Source organism: Colias eurytheme, chromosome 6 (genome assembly GCF_061535395.1).
Source record: "Colias eurytheme isolate Ceu_HAF_F1 chromosome 6, ilColEury1 Martin Lab GWU primary, whole genome shotgun sequence".
In the NCBI taxonomy this organism is placed as follows: Eukaryota; Metazoa; Arthropoda; class Insecta; order Lepidoptera; family Pieridae; genus Colias; species Colias eurytheme.
This window is the reverse complement of record NC_142985.1, coordinates 11,555,455-11,580,347: the sequence shown is the minus strand read 5'-3', so window position 1 is coordinate 11,580,347 and position 24,893 is coordinate 11,555,455. Positions and strand designations below refer to the sequence as shown.

General features: G+C 35.7%; 2 protein-coding genes across 3 annotated transcripts in view; one reads left to right on the top strand and one right to left on the bottom strand.

The window, feature by feature from the left end:
* Positions 1-24: 24 nt before the first annotated feature.
* Positions 25-13,071, bottom strand: Cul4 (cullin 4). The gene is made up of 14 exons (XM_090103205.1): positions 12,972-13,071; positions 10,070-10,386; positions 9,844-9,986; positions 8,444-8,664; positions 7,686-7,874; positions 7,198-7,344; positions 6,554-6,740; positions 5,897-6,089; positions 5,037-5,338; positions 3,340-3,939; positions 2,873-2,984; positions 1,886-2,052; positions 958-1,110; positions 25-439 (listed from the first exon to the last, which is right to left on the bottom strand). The coding sequence occupies exons 2-14, from the start codon at positions 10,311-10,313 to the stop codon at positions 344-346; spliced, it is 2,754 nt and encodes a 917-aa protein (XP_089959331.1). The 5' UTR covers positions 10,314-10,386; positions 12,972-13,071; the 3' UTR covers positions 25-343.
* Positions 13,072-15,986: 2,915 nt separating this feature from the next.
* Positions 15,987-24,893, top strand: part of bib (MIP channel family protein big brain) — a 77,334-nt gene continuing 68,427 nt past the window's right edge. For both annotated transcript variants that reach the window (XM_090103211.1, XM_090103210.1), the window contains exons 1-2: positions 15,987-16,505; positions 23,421-23,547. In XM_090103211.1, coding sequence (XP_089959337.1) covers positions 16,175-16,505; positions 23,421-23,547 — 458 coding nt within the window. In that variant the 5' untranslated portion in view covers positions 15,987-16,174. The remainder of the gene's footprint in view (positions 16,506-23,420; positions 23,548-24,893) is intronic.

The following is a 24,893-nucleotide window of genomic DNA, read 5'->3' as shown; positions in this document are numbered from 1 at the left end:
AGATGTTGAAATAAAACAAACTCGGAAAATTATAAATAGTTTTATTTATCCCTCTTCTATAAACGATGTAATATTAGATGAAATAGTAAGATGAGCCCAAGATATAACTTATAAGCGACAGCCGTTTATCGAAAACTATCCTATATTTTGTAATGGGAGACAGTATATCTTATATTATCCAAAGTGAATCGTACTTTAGAATAGAAAGTAACCAAGCTATATTTATTGCACACGAAAAAAACAGCAATTTAGTCCGTTAAATGTTTATTGAGACGAATCATTGGTCTATCTTAGCGGTACATCTACTGAGGGTAGTTGGCAACAGAGCAGAGCGGTGCAGAGACTACGCGACGTAGTTGTACTGGTTGGGGTTGTCCTTGTCGCGCTCCATGTAGTCTCTGTCGATCAGCGACTCTATGCGCTTCTTCAGGTCCGCTGGCTGCAAGTAATTATGATGAATCAATTATTACATAGTTGTATTATGTACCAAGTAGAAAGAAACTGTAAAGAACGTTTCTGGCTATAAAAATTTTGGTTTCTCCAATATTTTTTGAAATAAAAAGATCTGAAACGTGAGTAAAAATTAATAAAATGCTCCGAATTAATGTTGATTTTCCATCCCACCCATCACAAATTTTACGGTTATAGCATCGGCATAATTATTTTGATATATTATTATAAAAAAATCAAAAGTAAAATTGACGAGATTTTTATTCAGCACCTACAGACTTTCTTGCTGGCTCTCCTCTGTCGAACCGAACCTTTAGTAACTAGTAAAAATACGGAATTTTGATGATTCAGAAGCGCTTCTGAAAATCAGCAACTACAGACTTTCTTGCCGGCACTTCTCTGTCAAATCAAATAGAATTTCCGAACCTCTAGTCTAGTAACTAGTAAAAATAAGGAATTTTGACGATTCAAAAGCACTTCTGAAGGAATAAATGTTTGTAGCCTCACCTTGACGGGAAACTTGAGCTGGTTGTACAGCTCGGAGATGAGCAGGTTGTGCGAGAGAGCCTTGCGCATCTTCATCACGCGCACGATCGCCGCGTCGATCTGATACTGGCGGTCCTGGAACACGCGCTCCTCTGTCGCCTTCTGCTCTTCGCTCTGCAAATTTAATGTACAACATTTATTGAAGTGAAAACTTCTTTAGCGGCGTTGGGTATAAAATCTTAAAACTCGCGTCAGGACACGTGACCTGATCGAAAAAGCGTAAGACGGATGGATATCAAACATGCTCAACGTTAATAATCAAGTTTTCACTTCTGCCGGCACTCCCGGAGTGCAACCCGTCTTTTTATTATAGTTCTTTAGGCGCGTTCAGAGTAAAATCTCATGGTCGCGTCATGGCAATACCGTCACGTCATGGAGTTTAGAGACGAATTTAGTATCTTTGGAACTTGAGAAGTTTCACTTCTGTCACGTGTCGGCACACACGCTTTTTTCGGTAAAAATTAATACACTCATTGATGGCTATCGAAAAGATGATCTAGCGCTGGTCGCTATTGATGCCAGATAGAAAATTTAATTTATAGTATTGCCATAATATGTTAATAGATATTTTCCATATTATACATAATTTTCTAGTTTAAATAGTGAACGTGATGCAATTTTAACCGTAAAAAAGATATTGACTTTTTTCCTAGCAGTTCAGGTACAGCAAGCAGTATTTGTATGTTACGGTTTGTTGCTGGAAATTTTTTTTGTGCGTGTGTGCTATAACAGCTGTGCTAGTCTTTGTTGTGTGTGCGTACCGTCTCCTTCATCTGTATCTGGTTGATCTTGATGCGGAACAGCTTGTTGGCGAAGTGTGTGTGTATACAAGTACGTGAGTATACAAGTACGTGAGTATACAAGTGTGTGTGTGTGTGTGCGCACGTACCGTCTCCTTCATCTGTATCTGGTTGATCTTGATGCGGAACAGCTTGTTGGCGAAGTCCCCGTTGAAGGAGAACGTGTCGTTGTCGTGCACCTCGCGGCCGCGCGGCGTCTTGCCGAGCACGCGCGCCTTGCCGCACGCCAGCGACTGGAGCGTGCGACGGAGCTCACCTTCCTGTACCATACAGATATATAAACAAAATGTGTGCGTGTACTAGTGTACACACGTAAGAAGTGAAACTTCTTTAAATGACAAAATTTTTCAAAAAATAATTTACTATATGCACCTTTAAGTACAGAAATACGTCAATCACGCGTGGTAGGGATAAAAAAAAGATGGCGCGTAACGGAAAAATGTTACACTAAATTTTTTTCCAACCCCGATAAAGAAGTTTCACTTCAATAAAATTCAATTGATTTATTGCACACTAGATTTCCGTCCGCGGCATCGACCGCGTTTTCAAAGGAAAACCAGCATAGTTCCCGTTCCCGTGGGATTTCCGGGATAAAACCTATCCTATGTGTTAGACGCGGGTCAAACACAAGCGGCGCGGGCGCGGGCGTGCCATAAGCGCACCTCTTGAATCTGTTTTGCACCACGTCCTTCTTATACATTTTGTATGAAAGAATTTTGGACAGGCGTCGAGACGGCACGCCACGGTTGTGCCAAGGTTGCGCCGCCTTTCCAAAATTATTTTATACAAAATGCCAATAGCGCACCCGATACACGCCGGCAGCGCGCCCGCAGTGCGCCCGATGCGCGCCGCGCCGCTTGTATATGGCCCGCCTTAGTAAAAATTCTGATGATAAATTTAAGCACAAATATTCGCGAGATAAAATTAAAAGTGTTATCAGGAACTTGAAATTTATTTTATCCTATTTCATATGGGGAAAATCGTTTTACAAGTACGATTGTATCGTGTTGCATAACAACACATACAAATTGACATATTTTGTTTTTCTGTATAAGATATTAAATAATGCACTTTACATGCCTCAATATTAGTAGTTGCCTTAATGTCTTCAAACGAGAGATTGTTGCCATCATTAAATAGGAGTAGAACTAGCGCTTGAAACAGTGATACTTGTAATTCTTTGTTACCCTGTAACATAAAAATTTTACATATTAGTGTTATAACATAATGTTCTTGAACATATCAAATATGAAAAACAAAGAAATATTTATTCGAAAAATTAAAATTATCAAAGATTTGCAAAAAATAATGTAATATGTAGTTCATTTTGTGTGGTTACTTTAAATTTTTAGTTGTTCGGTTTACGAAAAATGGGCCTCGGCTGAATCGAACACTCGGCTGGAGTGTTCGATTATTATTGTTTCTGTTTTGGCCGTAAGATTGCAGTGCTGGGCTGTTCGTTGTATTGTTATATTGTGGAGGAAACAGTAGCTCGGCAGAACTTGGCTCGGTGGTCCCGCAGTACACTACACACTGTACACACCTGCAGGAAGTGCGCCCTCAGCACGCAGTGGCCGAGCGTGGGCTGCCACTGCAGCTTGCGGCCCGAGTGCTTGGCGAGGTAGAACTTGGCTCGGTGGTCCCGCAGTACACTACACACTGTACACACCTGCAGGAAGTGCGCCCTCAGCACGCAGTGGCCGAGCGTGGGCTGCCACTGCAGCTTGCGGCCCGAGTGCTTGGCGAGGTAGAACTTGGCTCGGTGGTCCCGCAGTACACTACACACTGTACACACCTGCAGGAAGTGCGCCCTCAGCACGCAGTGGCCGAGCGTGGGCTGCCACTGCAGCTTGCGGCCCGAGTGCTTGGCGAGGTAGAACTTGGCTCGGTGGTCCCGCAGTACACTACACACTGTACACACCTGCAGGAAGTGCGCCCTCAGCACGCAGTGGCCGAGCGTGGGCTGCCACTGCAGCTTGCGGCCCGAGTGCTTGGCGAGGTAGAACTTGGCGAAGTGGTCCTGTTGGCGCGTGAGCTCGGGCGGCAGGCGCACGTCCACCGGCGGGTACGTGGGCCAGAAGCCCATCGTCAGGATGTACACCGACAGCTCCAGCCCCGAGCTCTCCGCGCTGGCGGCCAGGTGCTACACACAAACAACTTTCAATAAACACACATGATATGACTTTGTTATGTCTTTATGTAACCTTATGTGAAACTTCATAAGGTTATTGTACTAGGATTGTAATCAAGTATACAGTTTTTGTAAAAAAATATAAGGGAGGCTATTTCATGATGTAAATATTCGAAATATTTACATATTAAAAAAGAACAGAAAAAGGATATGATTAAATGAGATTCAAATTTCACTTCCAAAAATATTAACTAAAGAAAGGCATACGAGAAGCGATACGAAAAGTCATTCACCTTAAAAACAACTGTGGGGTTGACAAACTAATATCTATCTCTTTCCATCTTGTGCAGTTGCCGTAATGTCTCGTTCTCCCGGTTGTTCACATGACAAGTCAAGCCGGGTTTAAAAAGATTTATTCTGTTTCGGAACGCACTCGTGGTGATACAAATTATTTGTTAAAGTTTTGTTATTGTTTGTTGTTTATTTAATTATTTCTTGTTTAGGTTAAGTTAATTTCTTGTTTTAGTTAAGTTGTTGTTCATTGTTTGTTTTTATTAAGAGTGGTTAATGATGGAGCCACAACCAAGTACGTCGAGAGAATAATCAACAGATTTTACTTTTCTTCGAAAAAAATTGTTTTCTTATTTCCATAAACAACATAATATCATCACGCTTGTATTCCATAAGGGGCAGGCAGAGGTATTACACACTCACATTTCGACTGATTCGTTTCAAATCCAGGGGGCAAGTGTGTTGCCATACACAGATTCAGAAAATTATTATTATTCGCGTTATTTAATTTACATCTACATTATACAATAATTCAAATTTTGATAAAATTTATAAAATAGACTATCCTTTTTTGTATTATTACAATTTGCCGGATATTTAATAAAAATATATTTAAATCCAACTTTAAAAAGGTTACTGCTATTCCGAATGACCTTGACTGTGGTTTGTTTACATTTGGTATCGCTTCTCCTTGGACGTGCTTTAATTTATATTAATTCTGATAACGCGATTTATTCGAAAAATTTTTTTACTTAAAAACACAACATTATGCAGTGCAAAAACAAGAAAAAAAAAATCAAAATTCCACATAAAAATACCTGTTTATACGTCACATTGATATCCTTCGACAGTTCCATATCCTTGAACATTCCCTCCAACTTGCAAGTGAACCCACCCCCGCACTCCTGCTTCAACTTGCTCAGCATAGACTTCTCAGCATCAACGGACGCTGACTTGCCAACCAGCAGCCGTTTCGCTAGGTCCTTCTTGTAGAACGCTTCGAAGACATCCTTGCCGTGTATAAATCGGAACAGGACCATAATTTTATCGAGCAACCTCTCTAGTTCTTCCTCTGTCGCTTCCTTGTTGCCAGCCCGCAGTTTGAGATCGACGAATTTCGCTGAAAATTGTCATGTTATTTTAATTATGGTATATTAATAAAACGTCTCTATTTATGGCAAAATTTTTATAGAATTGTAAAGTAATCACAGCTGAATCAAAAGGATCTTTAATTGGTTTTCACTTTTGTATGATAGTTTTTTTGACGTGACAACGTCTTATAATTCAATAGCCGGCTGCACGTACGAAAAAACATGACTCATGACTTATGCATGGTTTCACTCATTCATTTACCTCGCTCTGAGGCGTTCCATGCAAGGCTTGAAGTGCAAGCGAGAGCGCGGAACGAGCGACAAAGAAGCACAATCGAACGTTGTCACGTTCAACTATCGTCAGTAAACCGACTTTACAGACAACCAATTTTTTTAGAAATATTCATTCTAAAGATAATTGAGACGTATCTTTAATTGGAGTTATTATGTAAACATCAACAATACTAGCACTAAGCTCCAATTAAGTTTTACCTTCTTTTCAAAATAGTTACAAAACTTGCGGTTTATCATTTTAAGGACGAATTGATTAAATGACACAATCCTAGACAATTATCATGAAATCTCACCTATAAGTTCAGCCGGTTTGTTCTGGCGTTGGTTGATGAAGAACTCGAACGCCTCTCGCATGGAGTAGAGGAACTTATCGTTCCGCTGGAAGCAGCTGTTCACAATGTTGTCGAGCTGCTCCTTGAAGTCCAGCAGCTCGGCGACCATCGTCTTATCCCGTTCTGGCTCTATTACTATTGTTCTACCTTTTTTCTGCAATAGATAATTATATACGCTTTTGATTACTTGTTATTGTTATGTTAAATTAAACAAATGTTAAAAATTTAATTATGTATGTATTTAATTTCGTCCATTTCGTGTTAGGCAGTTAAGTTTTAAATATGACGTATTTTCTTTATAACACAGAAACTGCCATTAAAATATTCTCTTAGCATTTATCTGACAAAAAGCGGCTCTAAAAATTACTTTCACAGTAGGAAAAACAAAAACATAAGAAAGAGCGTGTGTGCCGAGTACACATGTCAGAAGTGAAACTTCTCTGGTCAGATACCAAAATCGATGACGTGACGGTATTGCCATTACACAACTTTGAAAATTTGCTCTCAACGCGCCTAAAGAAGTTACATTTCAAAATATTCTTTAAGTTTTTAAATTTTTTAGATTTAGCACACTGCACAACTAAAAAAATCTATACACAAATATTTTTCAATCCTTACCTTAATATACGCATTAAAGTGATTACATAATTCATTGAGCCCGTCTTTAACTCGACTGAATAGATTATATAAAGTAGTCAGGTCGTTGAGCCGCGGCCCATCCATGAGGGACTCCAGGCCTTTGCTCAGTATTCCCGTTAGGTGCTCGCTTAGCAACTGTTTCTCTACTGTGTGGATTAACTGCCATCTGGAAGAAGAAAAAGTTTATAGAATATATCCGATTGTTTGATAGAAGAAACAGATAAAATACTTTAACAATGACAATGAGAACATGTTCACACATCACATTTACGAAAATGATGAAAAGTTTATTCCAATAATGATGATGAAGGATATTTAATTCATTGTTAAGCCATGTAACATATTTCAACAATGACAATGGTGATGAAACAAATTTCAATAACTTCAAACATGATAAATAATATGTTTTAATAACGATGATGATTATTAATTTATGCCAAATAGTCATATAACATTTCAACTATGATGATGAGTGATGAAACATGTTTCAAAGTTTCAAGATGTCAAAAAAGATGATAATTATTTCAACAATGACATCACTAAGTAGTTTTTAAGTACATTTGTTAATTTTTCATTTTGTCTACTTGCTTATAAAGAGTTTTTTAAAATTTTTTTTTACTAACTTAGTGCACACATCCAAATAATGTAACAGGCGCTCATTCTCCTCTCGCAGTCGCTTCTCGACATGCGCAAGGTACTGAGGCACAGCCAGCTCGCGCATCAGGCGTTGGCCTTCCGCTGCGTACAACCGTTCTGTGGCTTGCAGGAACCTGTGGGGTGGACTGTATTGTATAGTTCACTGGCTTTCAATTATTCAAAAATAAATATGGGACATTTGACTAAATTGAGCAGAATCATATTTAAAAATAAATATTGTGTCTGAGATTCAATTTCATATATATTATTATGAATTGTTGTATAATTTTGTCAAATTGATTAAAAGTTAATGTCTTTCGGATAGAAATTTTTAGTTAAGAGGAAATAAATCAATAAATTATTTCAAATTATACATTTGCTTTTTATTTAAATACCTATCCTTTGAACTCCTAAAATTATGATATTTTTTATCAAAACAAGATTAAAAATACAAACCAAGTCAACTTCAACATACTTATGTTCAAATGCATCCTGATATATCTGCAAATCAGAGAGCATTCTCAACAAACTCTTGAGCAACGAGATATCCACGGCATCCCCGCCTCGCTCCCTTTCAATTAGAAGCAGTAACCCATCCACTGTTCTCGTTTGTATCAACGTATTCATTGCTATGTGGTGACGGAACAAATCTAAACCCATGTCCCTGTGAATATAACAATATAGAAATTATATAGAAAATTTTAGAGAAAATTTTTTTAAGATCAGAATTAGATTTTCTCAGTTGTATAAAGATATAAAAACTGCAATAATTCTTCGTTAAAATTCATATATAGAAGAGAAACCACTCTTATAAATAAATACTAAATATAACTTTGCTTTTAATTCTGAACATTTAAAATTCTGTTTGTTAAGTTCAGTTTCTATACAAAATGAAATTGTATACTAATATTATAAAGGTGAAGATTTTGTTTGTTTGTTTGAACACGCTAACCTCAGGAACTACTGGTCCGATTTGAAAAAAAAAATTCGATGTTAGATAGCCCATTTATCGAGGAAGGCTATAGGGGGCTACATTTTGAGGCTATATATCATTACGCTAAGACCAACAGGAGCGGGGCAAGCGGGTGAAACCGCAAAGCGCAGCTAGTAAACTATATATCTAAGTTGTTACAAAGAGAAACAAAACTATTCAAAACTTAGTACACACAAAACACAAATTAGATAATGAATATTAATTTCAAGAGTCTGAATAATAGCATGGACTCTTCTCACCATATAGAGTGTATACTAGGATTTTGAAGCACGTAAGTGCGGTCCAGGTATAAGAATATGCTTCTAATCATGATCATCTGCCGACAGTGTGCCCGCCAGCAGTCGTCCATGCGCTTGAGGAAGACCTGTCTGTCCATACTCTCGGAGAGGAACTGCTCTATGTTAGACTTAACGTGGGCTTCTACTAGGTTTGTTAAGTTTACGTATAGTTGTGAAGCCATCTGGAAATTTTAATTTTATCATGTACTTAATTCACTTTACAAATAAGGTTTTTCATTAGATTTATTTTGATTGAAGGCCATTTCAATACCTTTAGAATTAAGGCTGATTTTTCAATCCTTGGTTAAAACATGTTTGTTGAATAATGTATTGAACTACCATTTCAAAAATGTACTCTTATTACCTGTATTTGATAGTTTACAAATGACATAATAATATTATTGTCTAATGCTTTATTGGGCCGATAAGTTTTAACCAAAAATTGAAAAATCGGCAATTAGTAGTATTATTAACTTTGTTTTCTGAGCATGTATATTATAGTGTTTAATTTTTTGTTATTGGGTTAATACAAAGAAGATGTATTGATATTCTAATATGGACTGCAAGTGAGCGTAATCAGAACGAAAATGATTAGTTGTTAGAATGAAGAATTTAAAAATTAAATATAAATGCCAATCATAATTTATTTTGATGCGATGATTTAATATTTAAGTTTTTTAGCATTCTAATGCTTTGACGTGAGGATTTTTCTTTATCTTGTTTTAATTTTTTTTTAATAATTGAAAATATGTATCGGTAGAGACCACATTTTGAGGTTATTTCAAATAAAAATAAAACACATTGTGTGTGCCAGCAATAATTACTACACTAAGGGCTGATTTTTCAATCCTTGGTTAATACTTATTCGTCTAATAATGTATTAAACTACCATTTCAAAAATGTATTCTTTGCCCGTCTTTGACAGTTTACCGGTGACATTTTAATATTATCGTGTAATACTTTATTGGGTGGGTAAGTTTTATCCATGGATTGAAAAATCAGAACTAATAGCAATATAATCTTATATATAAAAATGAATCGCAAAATGTGTTGGTAAGCGCATAACTCGAGAACGGGTGGACCGATTTCGATAATTCTTTTTTTATTATATTCCTTGAAGTACGAGGATGGTTTTTATGTAGAGAAAACATAAATATGTACCACGGGCGAAGCCGGGGCGGACCGCTAGTACTATAGTGAATATAAATCTTCATTGTGTCTGTACTATTCGGAGCACTTCCAATATAATTTAATTGATAATTGAAAATAAATAAAGGGTCATTCAAATTTTGATATGCAGCCAAGAATGAGACACAGCTGGCAGCAAGGTTCACCTCGTTGGATTACCAACTTCTGTTTACCTTATGACTGCACATATTTTCAACTGCCTGGTAAAGTTCTTCCAGGGAATAGGCTATAGCTTTCGAGGTCTGGATCGCGATCACAGCCTCTCGTAATTTGCTCCATGTTGTTTCTTGATAATTTTCTGGAAGATTCGGTTTACCTGCAACACACACGCATTCATTACCAGATGTCACGAAGGAAGGTTATGATATGACGGCCCGTTGGTAACAAGCATAAACATACTTTTAAAGTTCTTTATGACTAGCTTCTTTGCCGTCGCACCAGGCTTATTCATGGACGACGACGCTAGTTTAATTGTTCCATTTGAGTTTGTATTCAACATGGAGAAATTCGATTTCTTTTCACTTGCACTCATATCGTCAAATTTTGCTTTTTTAGTACACTGCTCGCTATTTGTGTGAGAACGTTTTCTACACTGATTTCCACCCTCCTCGACCAAAACTTGCGTTTTAGCTAAGCCCGACATAAGAAAGCATGATATGGCCGCAGCCACAACATTAAATAATGCGATTAACTCTAATTAACTACAAAATACAAATCGACGTCCCCCGCGAATAATCCGGTAATGACCTATTACGGGGTTCTTCATGTTATGCGTTTTTCGGCATCTAGAAGTTAAAATACACCATGTAAATTTTTTTCAGAATTTTTCTATCTTTATTTACGAAGATATAAAAAACTACGCGTTTATTCCATAAAATAAAATTAAAATGTATTTGAAACGAATAATATGGTTTTAGATCTTTACGAAAAATAATATCAATATGATTTGACAGTAAACGTTGTTACGATATTATTCAGGTAAAAAGTTTTCTACATTATTTAATTAAGTGCTAGTACAGGCTTATTCGGGGTTTTATTAAGAAATCGATTTCCCGCTACTTTCATTATGGAGTGCAAGTATGCAAGGTATTTTTTTAAATACTCTTTCTATTACTGAGCAAATGATTTACACAGCCTTAGAAAAAATTAAAAGAGATGAAAGTTTGATAGATAAACGAGGCAGGCATCAGAATAGACCACATCGAAACCTTCATCTTCATCTTCATTAGATGCTGGTCGTCCGACTCAGGTTCTACCTGCTGGCCAAATAAGCCCCCATCAGTATGGCTTCATGCCACAGAGGAGCACCGACGACGCCCTCTATAGACTAGTGAGCCACATCAGAAATAAGAGGGAGGAGAAGAAGATTTCTGTTGTGGTATCTCTAGACATAGAGGGAGCCTTCGACAGCGCCTGGTGGCCAGCCATAAAGGTGCGGTTGGCCGAAGTTGGGTGTCCGGGGAACGTTAGGCGGGTGATCAGCAGATACCTGAGTGGAAGAGGTGTGAAAGTTAGGTATGCGGGTGTGGAAGTGAGTAGAGAGATCAACAAGGGGTGCGTGCAGGGTTCCATAGGTGGGCCGCTCCTGTGGGACCTCTTGTTGGATCCTCTGCTGTGGATGTGAGAGGAGATGGATGTGTTTTGTCAGGCTTTTGCCGACGACATTGTGCTTGTGTTTGATGGAGATACTGCTTTAGAAGTAAAGACGAAGGCAAACTGCACATAGAGGAAAATTGACGAATGGGGTGTCAGAAATAAACTAAAATTCGCGCCACACAAGACATGTGCCCTGCTCTCAACACGAAAATTAAAATTTGACAGGCCACGACTTGTAATGGGGAGTGTGGACATCCAATATTTCGAAAGTATTAAGATACTGGGCTTTATTATATTGATGGCGGCCTGACATTCAACGCACATGTCGGGAGCGTTTGCAAAAAGGCAATCGCCCGTTATAAGCTATTAGCAAGAGCAGCTAAAGTAAGTTGGGGGCTTAACCCCCAAGTAGTTAAGACTATATATATCGCAGTTATATAACCGACTATATTGTATGCATCAGCAGCGTGGGCACCCAAAGCGGAAAAGATGGGGGTCCAAAAGAGGCTTAACACCGTTCAACGGGGTTTTGCCCAGAAGATCTGCAGAGCATATCGGACTGTCTCTGGGGATTCTCCCTCTTGACCTCAGGATACTCGAAGCTTCGAGGCTTTATGAGATCAAGAGGGGTGTGTTGCACCCGGCGGTGTTGAGGGACAGGGAGATGAAACGAATGGCACCCGCGATACGGACCCACATACGGCAGAGCAGGTAGAGCTGGGTTTGGCTTGATAGATGCCTATGCCGACGTGGTAACAGCCACGTCTTCAGGGTCTATAGGAACGGCAACAAGATTGCGGCCGTCGAGTCGGAGCCGCCCTTTCCGGAAACCGGATTACGATCTGTGTCCTGTTTCATTCGTCAAGCTTATTTTGAGACAGGATACGATCAGCGAATGGGATAGGAGATACGATGTAGGAGGAACGGCCGGAGTCACGAAGCCCTTTTTCCCAAGCGCTGCTGCTGTATACAAGGTAGTCGCGAAAAAGACATCACACACCACACCACACAAGTACTGACTGGTCACGGCGGATTCGCCTTCTGTGAGGTTCTGATGAGGATTCTGATTAAATTTTAACTGTAATAGGACCATAGTATAATTTTCATGATTGTGTAATCATGTGTAATAGTCGTGTTTTCAGTGCAGTGTCTATTTTCTATGATAAGAATAACTATCGAGTTTTGTGAAACAATCCAAAGTTGTTTCATTTACTAAAATGTCCTGTATTTCATAATACATACTATAATAATCATCAAATAATACTTAAGTAAACTATTCGAATAAACAGTAATAGTTATAACAATAAAATGTACGTTACTGTTAAACAATCGAATAACCAAATAATAGATTATTACAAATGTTCAGTATACAAAACAAATAACACGAATATTAGCGCAACAAGATTTTACGGTTGCCGTCGAAAATATAAATTTACACGAACAATATCGTAAGTGACATTACTGACCAGAGCTTGACCTACACTAGTATAGTAAAATGAATCCAGCTAAATTATAACGAAGCCCTTGGGACTACTTAAATTTTGTTGAAATAACCAGATAGCTGAAAAAATTAGCTTCCATATGCGATATTAAAAGTCTCTGATACTTGTTGTTTAATGGAGTTATTAAGGAAAAATGGTTTTTTATTTTTCCTGAACATTTACACTTTTACGATTACCGGATTATTCGCGGGGGGCGTCGAAATAAAAATAGACGCAGTCAACTAGTCAGTCGATATTCATTACGACAACCACCATTACAAAAAATACATTTTTTAGCTTCAACAGTCCACTTGAAGAGGGCGCTGTTACTATTTCTTATCCGTCAAAATGTTTTTTTTAATTTCAATTTGACACCTTGTCTGGATACAAGTATTTTAATGTAATCATAATTTCACGCCTCACATTATTATTCAAATATTAATTATATATTTAAGCAGTAATTTCCTTTTTACTTTATAATCGGGAAATAACACTTTTCCCATACAAGATGTATTTCTAATACTCAGATAAACAAGTAGATATAGCTAACACCAAGAGATGGCGTTAAAATAAATTTTAAATTGGTTCTGTTTTTCCGGTATTGTATTTTGAAATAAATATTGTCTTCGATCTTCATATAACTTTTAGTTTTTACAGTATAAGATGAGCACCCAGAATATTAATAAAATTCAAAGTACTATTCGTTTCCCCTTTCTTAAATATTGTTTTTTATAGTTTTTGATTGTATTGGTTTCGCCCACGTAGTCTTGGAAATTCCCATAAGTAAAGTATTCCATGTCACTCTCAAGCCTCTTAACCATCTCTTAACGTAAAAATCATACCCTAAAATCATAAAATCTCCGTTGCGACGTGAAAGAAAGACAAACAAACATAATAATAAACAAACTAATCCACGTCCACTTATGCTCAGCTCTCAAGAACATTGTTTTGAATTTTTAAACATACATATTACATACCTACCTAATTCCTTCCTCCAATTTTTATTTTTTTTTAGCTTAAAGAATAACTTCTACTAGCTTCTACTAGCTAGCTACTAGTTATTATTCTGTGCTTCTACTAAAGCATTTAAATTTCAAATTAAGAAAAAAATGAATTACCTTTTTACCTAAGGAACTTAGCTTCTTTGACGTTAAATTTAAAATGCGTAGGACGCGTAAGCTGGAAATAATTCTATGGAGCGAGGGTGTGTGATAACTGAGAACGCCTACACTTGGGTTTAACGGGCTTGAATAATCACTTGAGCTGGCAAAATGCAGGCAAGGTACGTTAAATTATTTTCTTTGCACATATTACACGACTTACTAAGACTTGTACGGCTTGTGTTTAGTAACTTATGTTGAATTCTAGGATTAAAGATAAATTATAGTACATTTACAATGCCAAAACATCTATTTATTAATGGAGGTTTGAGCGTGTTTGAGCTTTCAATGCTATTTTATGGGCTGATTTTTCAATCCTTGAATAAAACTTATTCGTCGAATACCGTATTTGATAGTTTACAGGTGGTACTTTAATATTAGGTATCGTGTAATATTTTATTGGACAGATAAGTTTTATCCAAGGATTGAAAAATCGGCCCTATGTCGTGAAAATAATACTCGAGGAAAGTACCTATAACTATAAGATTGCTTTTGGTTTGAACTTAAACCGCAGAGGAAATGCTTATGAATTAAATTTCCGTAACATTTACACATTCAAAGCAGACATCGTGGATAAAATTTATTGCAAAGTAAGTGCTAGTGAATAATATATTATATCGACTCTAAGCTTATAACACTCCTTCTGTAAGAAAGTCCATTGATTGCGACTTATTGTGGTGGCTTTACATACTACCAAAGATTACTGTAGTTAATAATAATTAACAATAAAGATATAGTAACATAGTTCGTGTACGTAATGAAAGCGACGTCTTTGAAGTATTTATATTCATAGATGTAATTAGTGGGAGTCTGTGGGAACGTACTAAACGAATGAAACGAAACTATATCAGCAGCCCTAATCACTGTGCCTGCTTAGCATCTGCAAATAAGTCAAAAACTGCCGATATAAGTACTAATTATTTATTTATAACAATTGCTTTATTTGATCGTCCAATCTCTACGCATAATACTGTAACTTTTTTTAATCTTCATAAATTTTAAAATTTTCTTATTATTAAGTTACTGTAAGTATAACTTTCTTCGCGGTTTCGTTTGTGTCGTTCAATTTATCCCACGGTAGCAGCTGTGTTTCATACAAATTGAATAAAAAATAAAATTGTTCTTATTGGATACTCTATGTATCAAGCAGTGAGCTACATATACCTATAAAATAACTTATAAGATATTATCATATTATCACTCAAAATGTAAAAAAAAACTGAAAAGATAATTCAACCAAATCGGTTGAGAGGTTGAGGCGTGAAGAAGAAACAGACAGAGTTTCTCACGCATTTTATAATATTACATGAATATTACAGTCTAAAAACCATATTTCTATATACTTACTGTGATATTATTACTATGGACTAGGCACTGGGCAGAGCCGGGGCGAGGAGGTCTAAACTACCATTTTAAAGAAGGGACACACAATTTGTTAGAATTTAAACTGATTTGCCAAAAAAAAAATATAACCGAATGGCAAAGGCTATATTTTTTATTCCCGTTCAATCCAGAGAAAAATTCGCCTAGTATTCAATAAAGCGGAACTTGTTTTCAAAATATACATTTAATACGAATGTAGCTAAGTACATCCTTTTAAGCTATTGCATAGCTTCTATCGCGGGCCTTGAGCGCGGGGACCGAATCGAGAAATTCCGTAACGAAAAAACCTCACGCTCCCCACTTCGACGGGCTCGGAGGTGTGGCTTGAAGGCATGCTATGCAATAGCTTTACCGCGGCATCGGCAGTCCCCGAGTGCCACACGTATTTTTTTTTATTTTTGAGAACAAAGGAACCGAAATGCTGTAAAGTAACATGGATTGAAAAGTAACATGGATTTTCCAATAAATAAAATTTTTAACCATCTGTTTACAGAACGGACAAACGAGATAAAACAATTTATTCCCTATCTGTCCTGACCCTATTTTTATGGTGGTTTCAAATATGGTAATGGTTAACACAATTAAGTTGTATTGTGTTATCGCAGTAACTTGTAACCACCCTGCAGGTTTCGGCGGGGGTGTAACAAGTGGCGGATCCCCCCGCTCTCAGCTTCATTCAGTGTCAGTGATCGTTCATTCACCGCGCGTTACGGACCTAGCCACGCCGCATCGAAACGCGTGGGCGTCCGTTGCACTTTACGCGCGTAAATTTAACGTCATCCCGCGTTCTTTATTTCAATCGAAATGACGTCATAGCCGTGTGAATTTTTGCATAGATAAAAAATTGTGTTTGTTTTTTTTGTAATGATTGCATAGATAAAAAAATGGGTGAGCAAACGTTCAACATTTCGGATGACAATTTGGAACAGCATATCGTTACTTTGTTTGAGAAATTGGATAGTTTACGTAGGGATGCGAATACGAATGACACTGGTTTGACCGGGAGAGTGCCGGCGAGGTTGGAAGTGCGGACTCTTTCGTTGTGGAAGGCTGTGGTGGCTGAGTGTGCTGCGTCCTTTTTGTATGTTTTTATCGTGTGCGGGGCAGCTGGTGGCGCGGGTGTGGGAGCATCTGCCTCAGCTGTGCTGCTCTCTACGGCCCTCGCTTCCGGCTGTGCTATCGCTACACTGACATTATGCTTCGCTCATATATCTGGTAAGAAATTAATTTTAAACATAAAAACAAGAAAAGAAATAGGTATAAGTACTTATATATTTTATATAAAAGTAGGTAACTTAAGTACTTGCTCTATCTGCAGGATATTAAATATTAATAAATCTAGGCCATTTTTTGAGATGAAATATCAACTAACATGAGATAAGTAGGTACTTGCCTCGTTAGGCTCGTATGAAGTTATGTTTTAGAGAACTTTACACACGATTGAGCACTAAAGCTTTGAACTATTAATTAAAGTGGAAGTCAAAGAGAATATAAATACTACGTGTGGAAGCTTTGCTTTTTAGGTTTTATACAAAATCAACCACTGGATCGTCTCATTAAGTTTATAAATTTTAAAATGTGCATTTTTTTAAATTAAGGTAAAATAGAAAATATCCGGATACACAATATTTAAAAAAAAATACCTTTTAAAAGTAAAATAACAAAAACGTCAATTAGGGTAAAAACACCTATTACCGTCCGTTTATTAACTCAACGTCATCTATAACTTTACATTTAGCAAGCAAAAGTCTGGTAGCTTGAAATGCATACAGTAATAATAATAATATTTTGTTAGCATCACGTGTTTCTACCTGCTAACCTGGCCAGGTGTTCTCACTTTCGCCCTAAGTTATATTGGTTTCGAAATTGCTTTAGAAATTGAATTTCTTAGCCAGTAAACTAATTTGTTACATTATTCGATAGTACAATTTGTGGACTGTGGTTTATCTATTAAACTCTTATGATTAAAACAATGAGATTAATTGAGTTAAATAGAAATTGAATGATATTTGAAATACAATACTAAATATCTTATATCACCAATTGTTATTGTTCTTCAAAATATTGTCATTATTATAATCCGTCTCTCTTCAAGTTCTTTAGGAAGTAAACAATGCTTTAGAATTGGTATGTTTTGATGCTATAATTTATTTTGGACGAATAATTGGTACTCGGAATATATAAACAAAGCATGGAAGGATAAAGTTTAAAATACGCTAAGTATGCGCTAGCGTGAGCTGATAATGCAAGCAGAGGATTTATAAATTTATTAAATTGTTATACAAAGCAAACAAAGCGAAAAGAAAAAAGCTCTCGCCATAAAATAGATAGAAGTAATTAGTATCAGGTGATACGCACTAATTGTTGTAATAAAATATATTTATAATCGTTAATTATTTATCAGGTATTCATATTTGCTATGATGCATTGTGTCTTTCACACATACAAATTGTTCACACATTAAGAACTGAATAAATGAATAAATGATAAGTAGCTTTAGACACTCTGTGGCCTTATGCGGACACTGAAACGAGCCCTCAAAATTATAACGATGCCATATTCAATAAATATTATTTTAAGGCCACATCACACGTGTTACCCTTCACCCTTTCATCCCCTCGTCATATTAATAACGGCGATCGCGATGGACGGAACAATGACATTTTAAATTATATTAAATTGACAACGCGTGTCCCTAAGCTCCAACAATCGAGGTCTAATTTTGAACTTGGAGAATAATAACAGGGCCGTAATAAATCTTTAAATTTATACTCTCTGACGTCGCTCTAATTTGCCTTAATGGGTCAACATCCCTATTTTGAGATTGGCTATTATGAACTAATCGATATGATACGGGATTCTATACCACATATGTAGAGAATATTTTTTTTAATAATTACACATGTGCACTAACACTAAAAAAATATTTCACATACATTTTTAACGCCTGTAAAGTAATTACTTTACCTTTGTTTATAGGAGTATGAAATGAATTTCTAATTTAAAAACCCGTTTGAAAGTCTTCACCTATAGAGGTGCAGGCAGCATTAACGCTTTTCACTAAATTCTAAAACATTAAAAAATAATTTGGAAAATCCAAAAGTGCACGCCTCATAATTTTTTTAATAAATATTTATTAATTATTATTTTTGTTTATTTAATAACAATTAAACCACATCGAATCAGACCCTAAAAAATGAAAGGGTTCTATTCCTGAGCATACTCAAGCGTAAGAGAAAAAAAAAGACTCGATTAGTAAAGTATTTCGGTCGCTATCGTGTTAACAAGAAAAAGGATCCGCACATACAGACACACGGACGTCCAAGACAGAACTTTTTTAAACTGTTTTTTAACTAGTTTAAATAACAAAAATGACATCAAAAATATCATGAACGTTAAAAATAGTGTTTTTTCTTAATATGTGTGTGTATGTATTATCTTACAAGTGCAATGTATGATACATAAAGACATTTTAAGTTTGAAAAATCAGATGTTTTGCGCGAAGCGACAGTAGTACCCACCTCAACGCTTCGCTTATGAGGCGTGCAATTGAACTTTTTACATTAAAAAGTAAAAAATGTACTTATTACCCTTCATGTTAAAGCTCTAAACAATATACTTTGAACATAAACAACATGCCACATTCAGTGCATGTTCTTCATAATATTCATATTGTAAGATGACGAATTCGCGTCACGACAGTTTTATTGGGGGAAAGATTTCATTTTGCTGGCATTTTGTTACCCTCGACGGCTCTCGACCCTAATGTAATAAATACCTGCCATTGTTATTCAGTTATTGTAACAGAAATATTTCTTATAACTTTAGTAGGGTTGTATTAAAAAGCTTCACGTATAAATAAGTTGTATGAATAACTTTTTCATGTATTGTTATGGTATGTTTTGTAATAGAGTTTGTCAAAAAATATTTTATTTATTTAACAATAATGAAATAGTTACGTTTTACTACAAAGAAAATTGTACTGTTTATATGTTTTGCAAATAAAATGATAGAGTGCTGAGAGATAGTAAATTGGTTTTGTGGTAACTGGTAAGCGTAAACAAGAGGTAGCTTTTGAATTCCGTTGCATTCTAAGAAAAAAATGTCTAGTTCATTACGAAATAGGATTACCTGTGTACCATGTTTATTTGTTTGACTATAAACCTTCGAGTTCGTCTATAAACATGCAGAAAACCAAGCTATCCGCTGGTGGTTTCGTCCACAGATGTTTGACCGCAGTGAAAAGCAGCCTATGTCACTTTTTAGACTCCTAAGTACTAACTCTATAAAATAATAATATTAAATGTACCCGTTGTGACGTAAAGAAAGACAAACAAACACACATATATAATAACGGGAAGGATAAGGATGGTAGTTCCTGCTTGATTGAGTGACACACATACAGTTTGACCGTAGCTTGATACAATGTATTGGTTTTAGATGTGCTTTAGTTTGTGCAACGCGGTTAACGGTCTCATGCTGTGGTCTCATGTCAACGATCTATTTTAATGTCGCTTTGGCAGCTATCCAGTACTTAGCTAATATTTGAAAATTACCCGAATATGCTTGACTGTGGCGAATAAGTAATCTGTACGTTATCGTTTAATCTTGTTTAATTTAATGATTTTTGTTCGATTTCATTTCCTAACTTACGCCCTAATAAGGTGTTGTCGTCGTAGACTTTCAATAATGCATTTTATTATACATATGTCGAAGTCATCATCGTGGACTTCCTAACAATTAATTTTATTTGCATTTCGAATATAGTTGTCAATAATAATAGAGGTAAAAAATGAAGCACATATTATGTACAAAAATTGAGGAACATTTTATCTATACTAATATTATAAAGAGGAAAAGTTTGTAAGTATGTATGTATGTATGGTTTTCACGCAAAAACTACTGGACCGATTTCAAAAATTCTTTCACCATTAGAAAGCTGCATTTTTACTGAGCAACATAGGCTATATTGCATTTTCAAAAAAATTAGAGATCCTTACCAAAAATGCAATAATGTAACCCAAGGTGTAAAAAAATCCTCAATAAAACTTCTGTCATCGCGTGCGCTGCGGAATCTATTGAAGATAGAACAAAAAAATGTTCTACGGTATTATAGAATGGATCAATATCTACAAGAAAGTCCGCGATACCATATGTCCATCTTCAGTAGTTATGTTACTACAACAACTTTTTTACGTTTTCAAAGTAAATAGAAGTGCCGACAGTAATCAAACCATGTTATCCATACACATTTATTAATCCTTATCCCATTAAATGATGTTTTATTATAGACTGTTTCAATACCAGCAAAATACTTTTTAAATGAAAAGAATTGGATATTCCATTCAAAAGATATAACGAATTTTTAAAAGTGTCAATCTACAGAAAATAGTAGGTATACTGTTCGAGCAGGCCGTAGTGCGGGGGTCACGGAGGAATTCTACCAATATGCGTCTTGATGGAACACAGGAATCCGACATAAACCACGGCCCCTCCCCCGGAAGCCGTGGGTATCTATGAAAGATTTTCCCACTAAAACAAAAAAAAAGGCCGTAGTGCGGGACGGGGTAAAGGTGATTTTCATGTGATTAAAAATTAAACCTATAGTCCGACCTATAGTAGACTTTTCACTGTAACGATATCGCTATCTATGCGGGTGAAACCGCAGGGCATTGCTAGTAAACACATAATTTTACAAATAATTTTGCAATCCGGATTGAAAGCAGAGAGAGGCACGCAAAATTATGAAACTATAAACCATTTTGAAAGAGAATTGATTTTTAATTCGATTATCCTGAAATATGAAACATTTATGGAAGCATAAATATCTCATTTTCGCAACACTGAATGGGGTATACGTTATAAATTTCCAAACGCATCAATGTGATGGTAATTAAACATGCCTGTATATTTTAATTATCCATGATATTCATTTACAATATTTATTGAAGAAGTATAGTTTACAGGACACTTATAAATTCACCTGAAAATCTATATCGAACTCAGAAGTAAAACTAAAATTAAAATCTAAGAAAACAAATATCTGGTACATTCAGCTAGGCATATATTTTCATTGAAAGTACAGGTATGCAACATACTTGAAGATAAACACACAACATGCACCGTGAAAGCAAATATTCCTAACACTACCTATAACTCTTTTACATTTTGTAATCCATTTTGATGGATTATTGCAGTCTCGTATTGCTGCCAAATTTTGTTTTATCGAAAAATACCTATTTCACCTTTGAAAGATATTCAAATAGTCTTTTTCAGTTACATACATTTACTACAGAGCAGAAACATTTTACTACAGAATGGTAAAGTCATTATTTTATTTTATTTTTTTTGTATAATAAGAAGTGTTGTGGATAGTCACAATAATAAACCGCTGTTGCAACCCCTTCAAATGTACTTTGCCGCCAAACAACGATGTTAAAAAACTAATCCAACAGAAAGCATTTCGTGAAAATATTAAAATTAATTCGAGTAACTAACAACGCAGTGCAAACGTATGCAAATGGAATGCATTTTGTACGTAATTGCCCGACGTTTTATATGAAATTATATTCCGCTGTAGCTTCCTTGTATAAAGTTTTCGTATAGTTCTAACCAGACTGAAATATTAATTACAAAATACTTAAGCACGTAACCTACACTTTGTTGGAGGGAAAGCTTAACTTTAGATCTAATCAGACGTCTCTGACAACCGGCAGAGTTAAGGCACTTTGGCAGTTTTTTTATACATTACATTCTGCGAAGAAATGCTTGAAAGAGTTTCAGATGTCAATAATTTATTTCAATAATAAAATATACCAAGAAATTGTACCAGCTGTGTTCATCGTTCATCATAATATTTAGTCGAAGATTTTATGTATATAGTATCACATAATATGTACAAAAGGTTAACTGCCGTAAGCTAACGTCCATGTAACGACAACAGAAATACATAACTGATAACATAATATCTTATTACAATTCCATATGCTTGTTTTGTTTTACGTTATGTATCCATGAGAAAAAAAGGTTTATATAATCTCCAGACGCAGCAGATAGTAGATAACATGACATATTTTGGAATTCATCAAAAGGTATCATATCCTTAGATTAAGGATTGGTCTCCGCGCGCGCGCTACGACTAGATACCGCCCCACCTAAAAACAATAGCTCTGTGAGTGCGGCAACTCATTTCTGTAGTGTGTGTTAGGCAATTTGTAAAGACGCTAGTGTGTGTGAAGAATTGGGCTGCCAGCTACATAAATTTTACCTCATAAATGGGAAATCTGGCATCTTGGAAAGAAGTTTGAAAAATATTTTTTTCATCTGCGACGCTACTATACTATAGTCACAAAGGTTGTTTAAAAGTAAAAAAGCGGAAATAAAAAAAACCATATTATATGAGTCAGTTAAACATGGTTAAACAGAAATAAATTATTGTATTATACTTTTTTATACATGTGTTAGTAATAGTATTGAAAAAAAAAAGTTCAAATTATTGCTAAAATATTTCCTCAACCACGTGTATTTTTTTGGATATGCAATACGGCAACACTGAATGGCGTCGTATTTTCGTAGAAAAATTTTTCGAAGTAAAGGAGTAATTTCGAATAATACGATACTTAGTGATGGTACGTGATCCCAGTGTCTTTCATATTTTTTGTTGTATTATTTTTAAATAGTTTTATGACACAAATAGGCATTTTACTTCAGATTTTGTTCAAAATCTTTATAAATTATCAGTTCACCCTCTCCACACAATGCTTGTGACACGACTGGCTTGGGTACGCCGAATTCGGCGTACTATAAGTTGCCGCATTTTTCAAGTACGCCGGCGCGGCGGTATCTAGTCGTAGCGCGCGCGCGGAGACCAATCCATTTAGATCATATCATTAGTTTGCGTACCTTTATCCTACTTTACCTATATAATTTAAAATTTTGTTACGGGAATAATAATAATTCTAAAAATCAAATAACCATAAAGCGTTCTTTGTCATATCGCAATTTTTTTTCTTTTTGTCACACCCATGACCTACCATTTTTTCCTGCAACATATTTCTTTGTCCTTTTTTTTCTGTACCATGACGTTTTGCAACCAGCAATATTTTTTTTAAGAATGACGTTTTGTACCAGGTGCACACGTGAATCCGGCAGTATCCGCCGCTCTGTGTGTGCGTCGCCGGGTGTCGCCGCTCCGAGCCGCGCTGTATGTAGCCGCGCAGTGTGGCGGCGCTATAGCAGGTGCTGCGGCTATTTATGGGTGAGTAGGAGGCTTTAGATTTGTGTGCACTGTCTTTATAGTACGGCTATATGTTGATAATGTTGGAATACCTTTGCCCGTGCTGTGAATTTTTATGGCGGGAATTTTTTTTTGATAGTGTTGAATACTTGGATCTACATGCGTTATAGAAAGACACAATATAAAAAGCAATTAATAGAAAAATGTTTGATTTTTATTTTTTTTTTAGAATTATTTAACGTTTGTTCAGTAAGGTTCACTTTAGAAACTGAAAAGTTATATTTGCTCTACTATCTACTATTCGGCAGCTCGATAATCGAAGAAAAACGAACTAGGCTAGGTTTCGGATGTACGGTCTACATCTTTTTTCAAAATGAAACATTCTGTTTTCATACAATAACATTATTTGCTACATTGCGCATTATTTATTTATATAGTCCACTAAGTATATTCAGTAAATAACTACATAAGGAATGTGTACCTATTATACGTAATGTATTTAAATGAGGGACCCAGTAATAAGGTTTGTGTTCCACTTCCATTCCATTAAGTCATCAACCGGTCTTCACAACATCAAATATATTTTTTCCGTTATTAATACATGATAATTTGAAGTACATATTTATCGAACAATATTTTACGGCTCACATTTTTTTAGCCTAAGGTAAATGTTGCAACTCTCCCTTGAAAAAGTATACCGCAATCAGTTGCGAGTTGCGACGTGAAAGATAAACGAACAAACAAAAATATCGAATTGTAGGGATGTTTTTGTAGAGATTATGCAGTAAAAATACAAAAAATAAGGAATTTATGTTTACATCTTGTAGAAAAATGAACCGCGCTAAATCATTATTAAAAGTTGCACTCGTTAAAAATTTAAAATTTTCGTTTCGACTCTCGCACGCCGATGTTATTTACTGCTTTTTAAATTGTACAGTCTACAGAGATATTTAATTTTAATATAGTTTAAATACATTTTACGTATCAAAGATGTAGGTCAAAATTTAAAGATGGGGCTTTTTATTATTTAATACTTGTTTTTGTGAATTAGGTAAGAATGAAAGTGTTAACAGACATGATTTAAAAACCCAAAGGCTCAAGAATTATAACTATATTGAAAAAGATGAAGTTTGGAGGTATATTTACTTTACTTTATTTTTTTAGATTTGTAATGTCCTTAACTCTTTGTATTCTTTTAATTGTTAAATTCAACCTTAGTAACCTCAGTTGGTATCGTCAAATAAGGGATAGGAATGTTGAGTCTATAACTGAAGACATTTAAAAAAAACATCGCAATGTAGCCTTCTGGGAAATTTTCTGAATATTGACGAAAAATTTTATCAAACTAGGGCCATACCAATATTTGT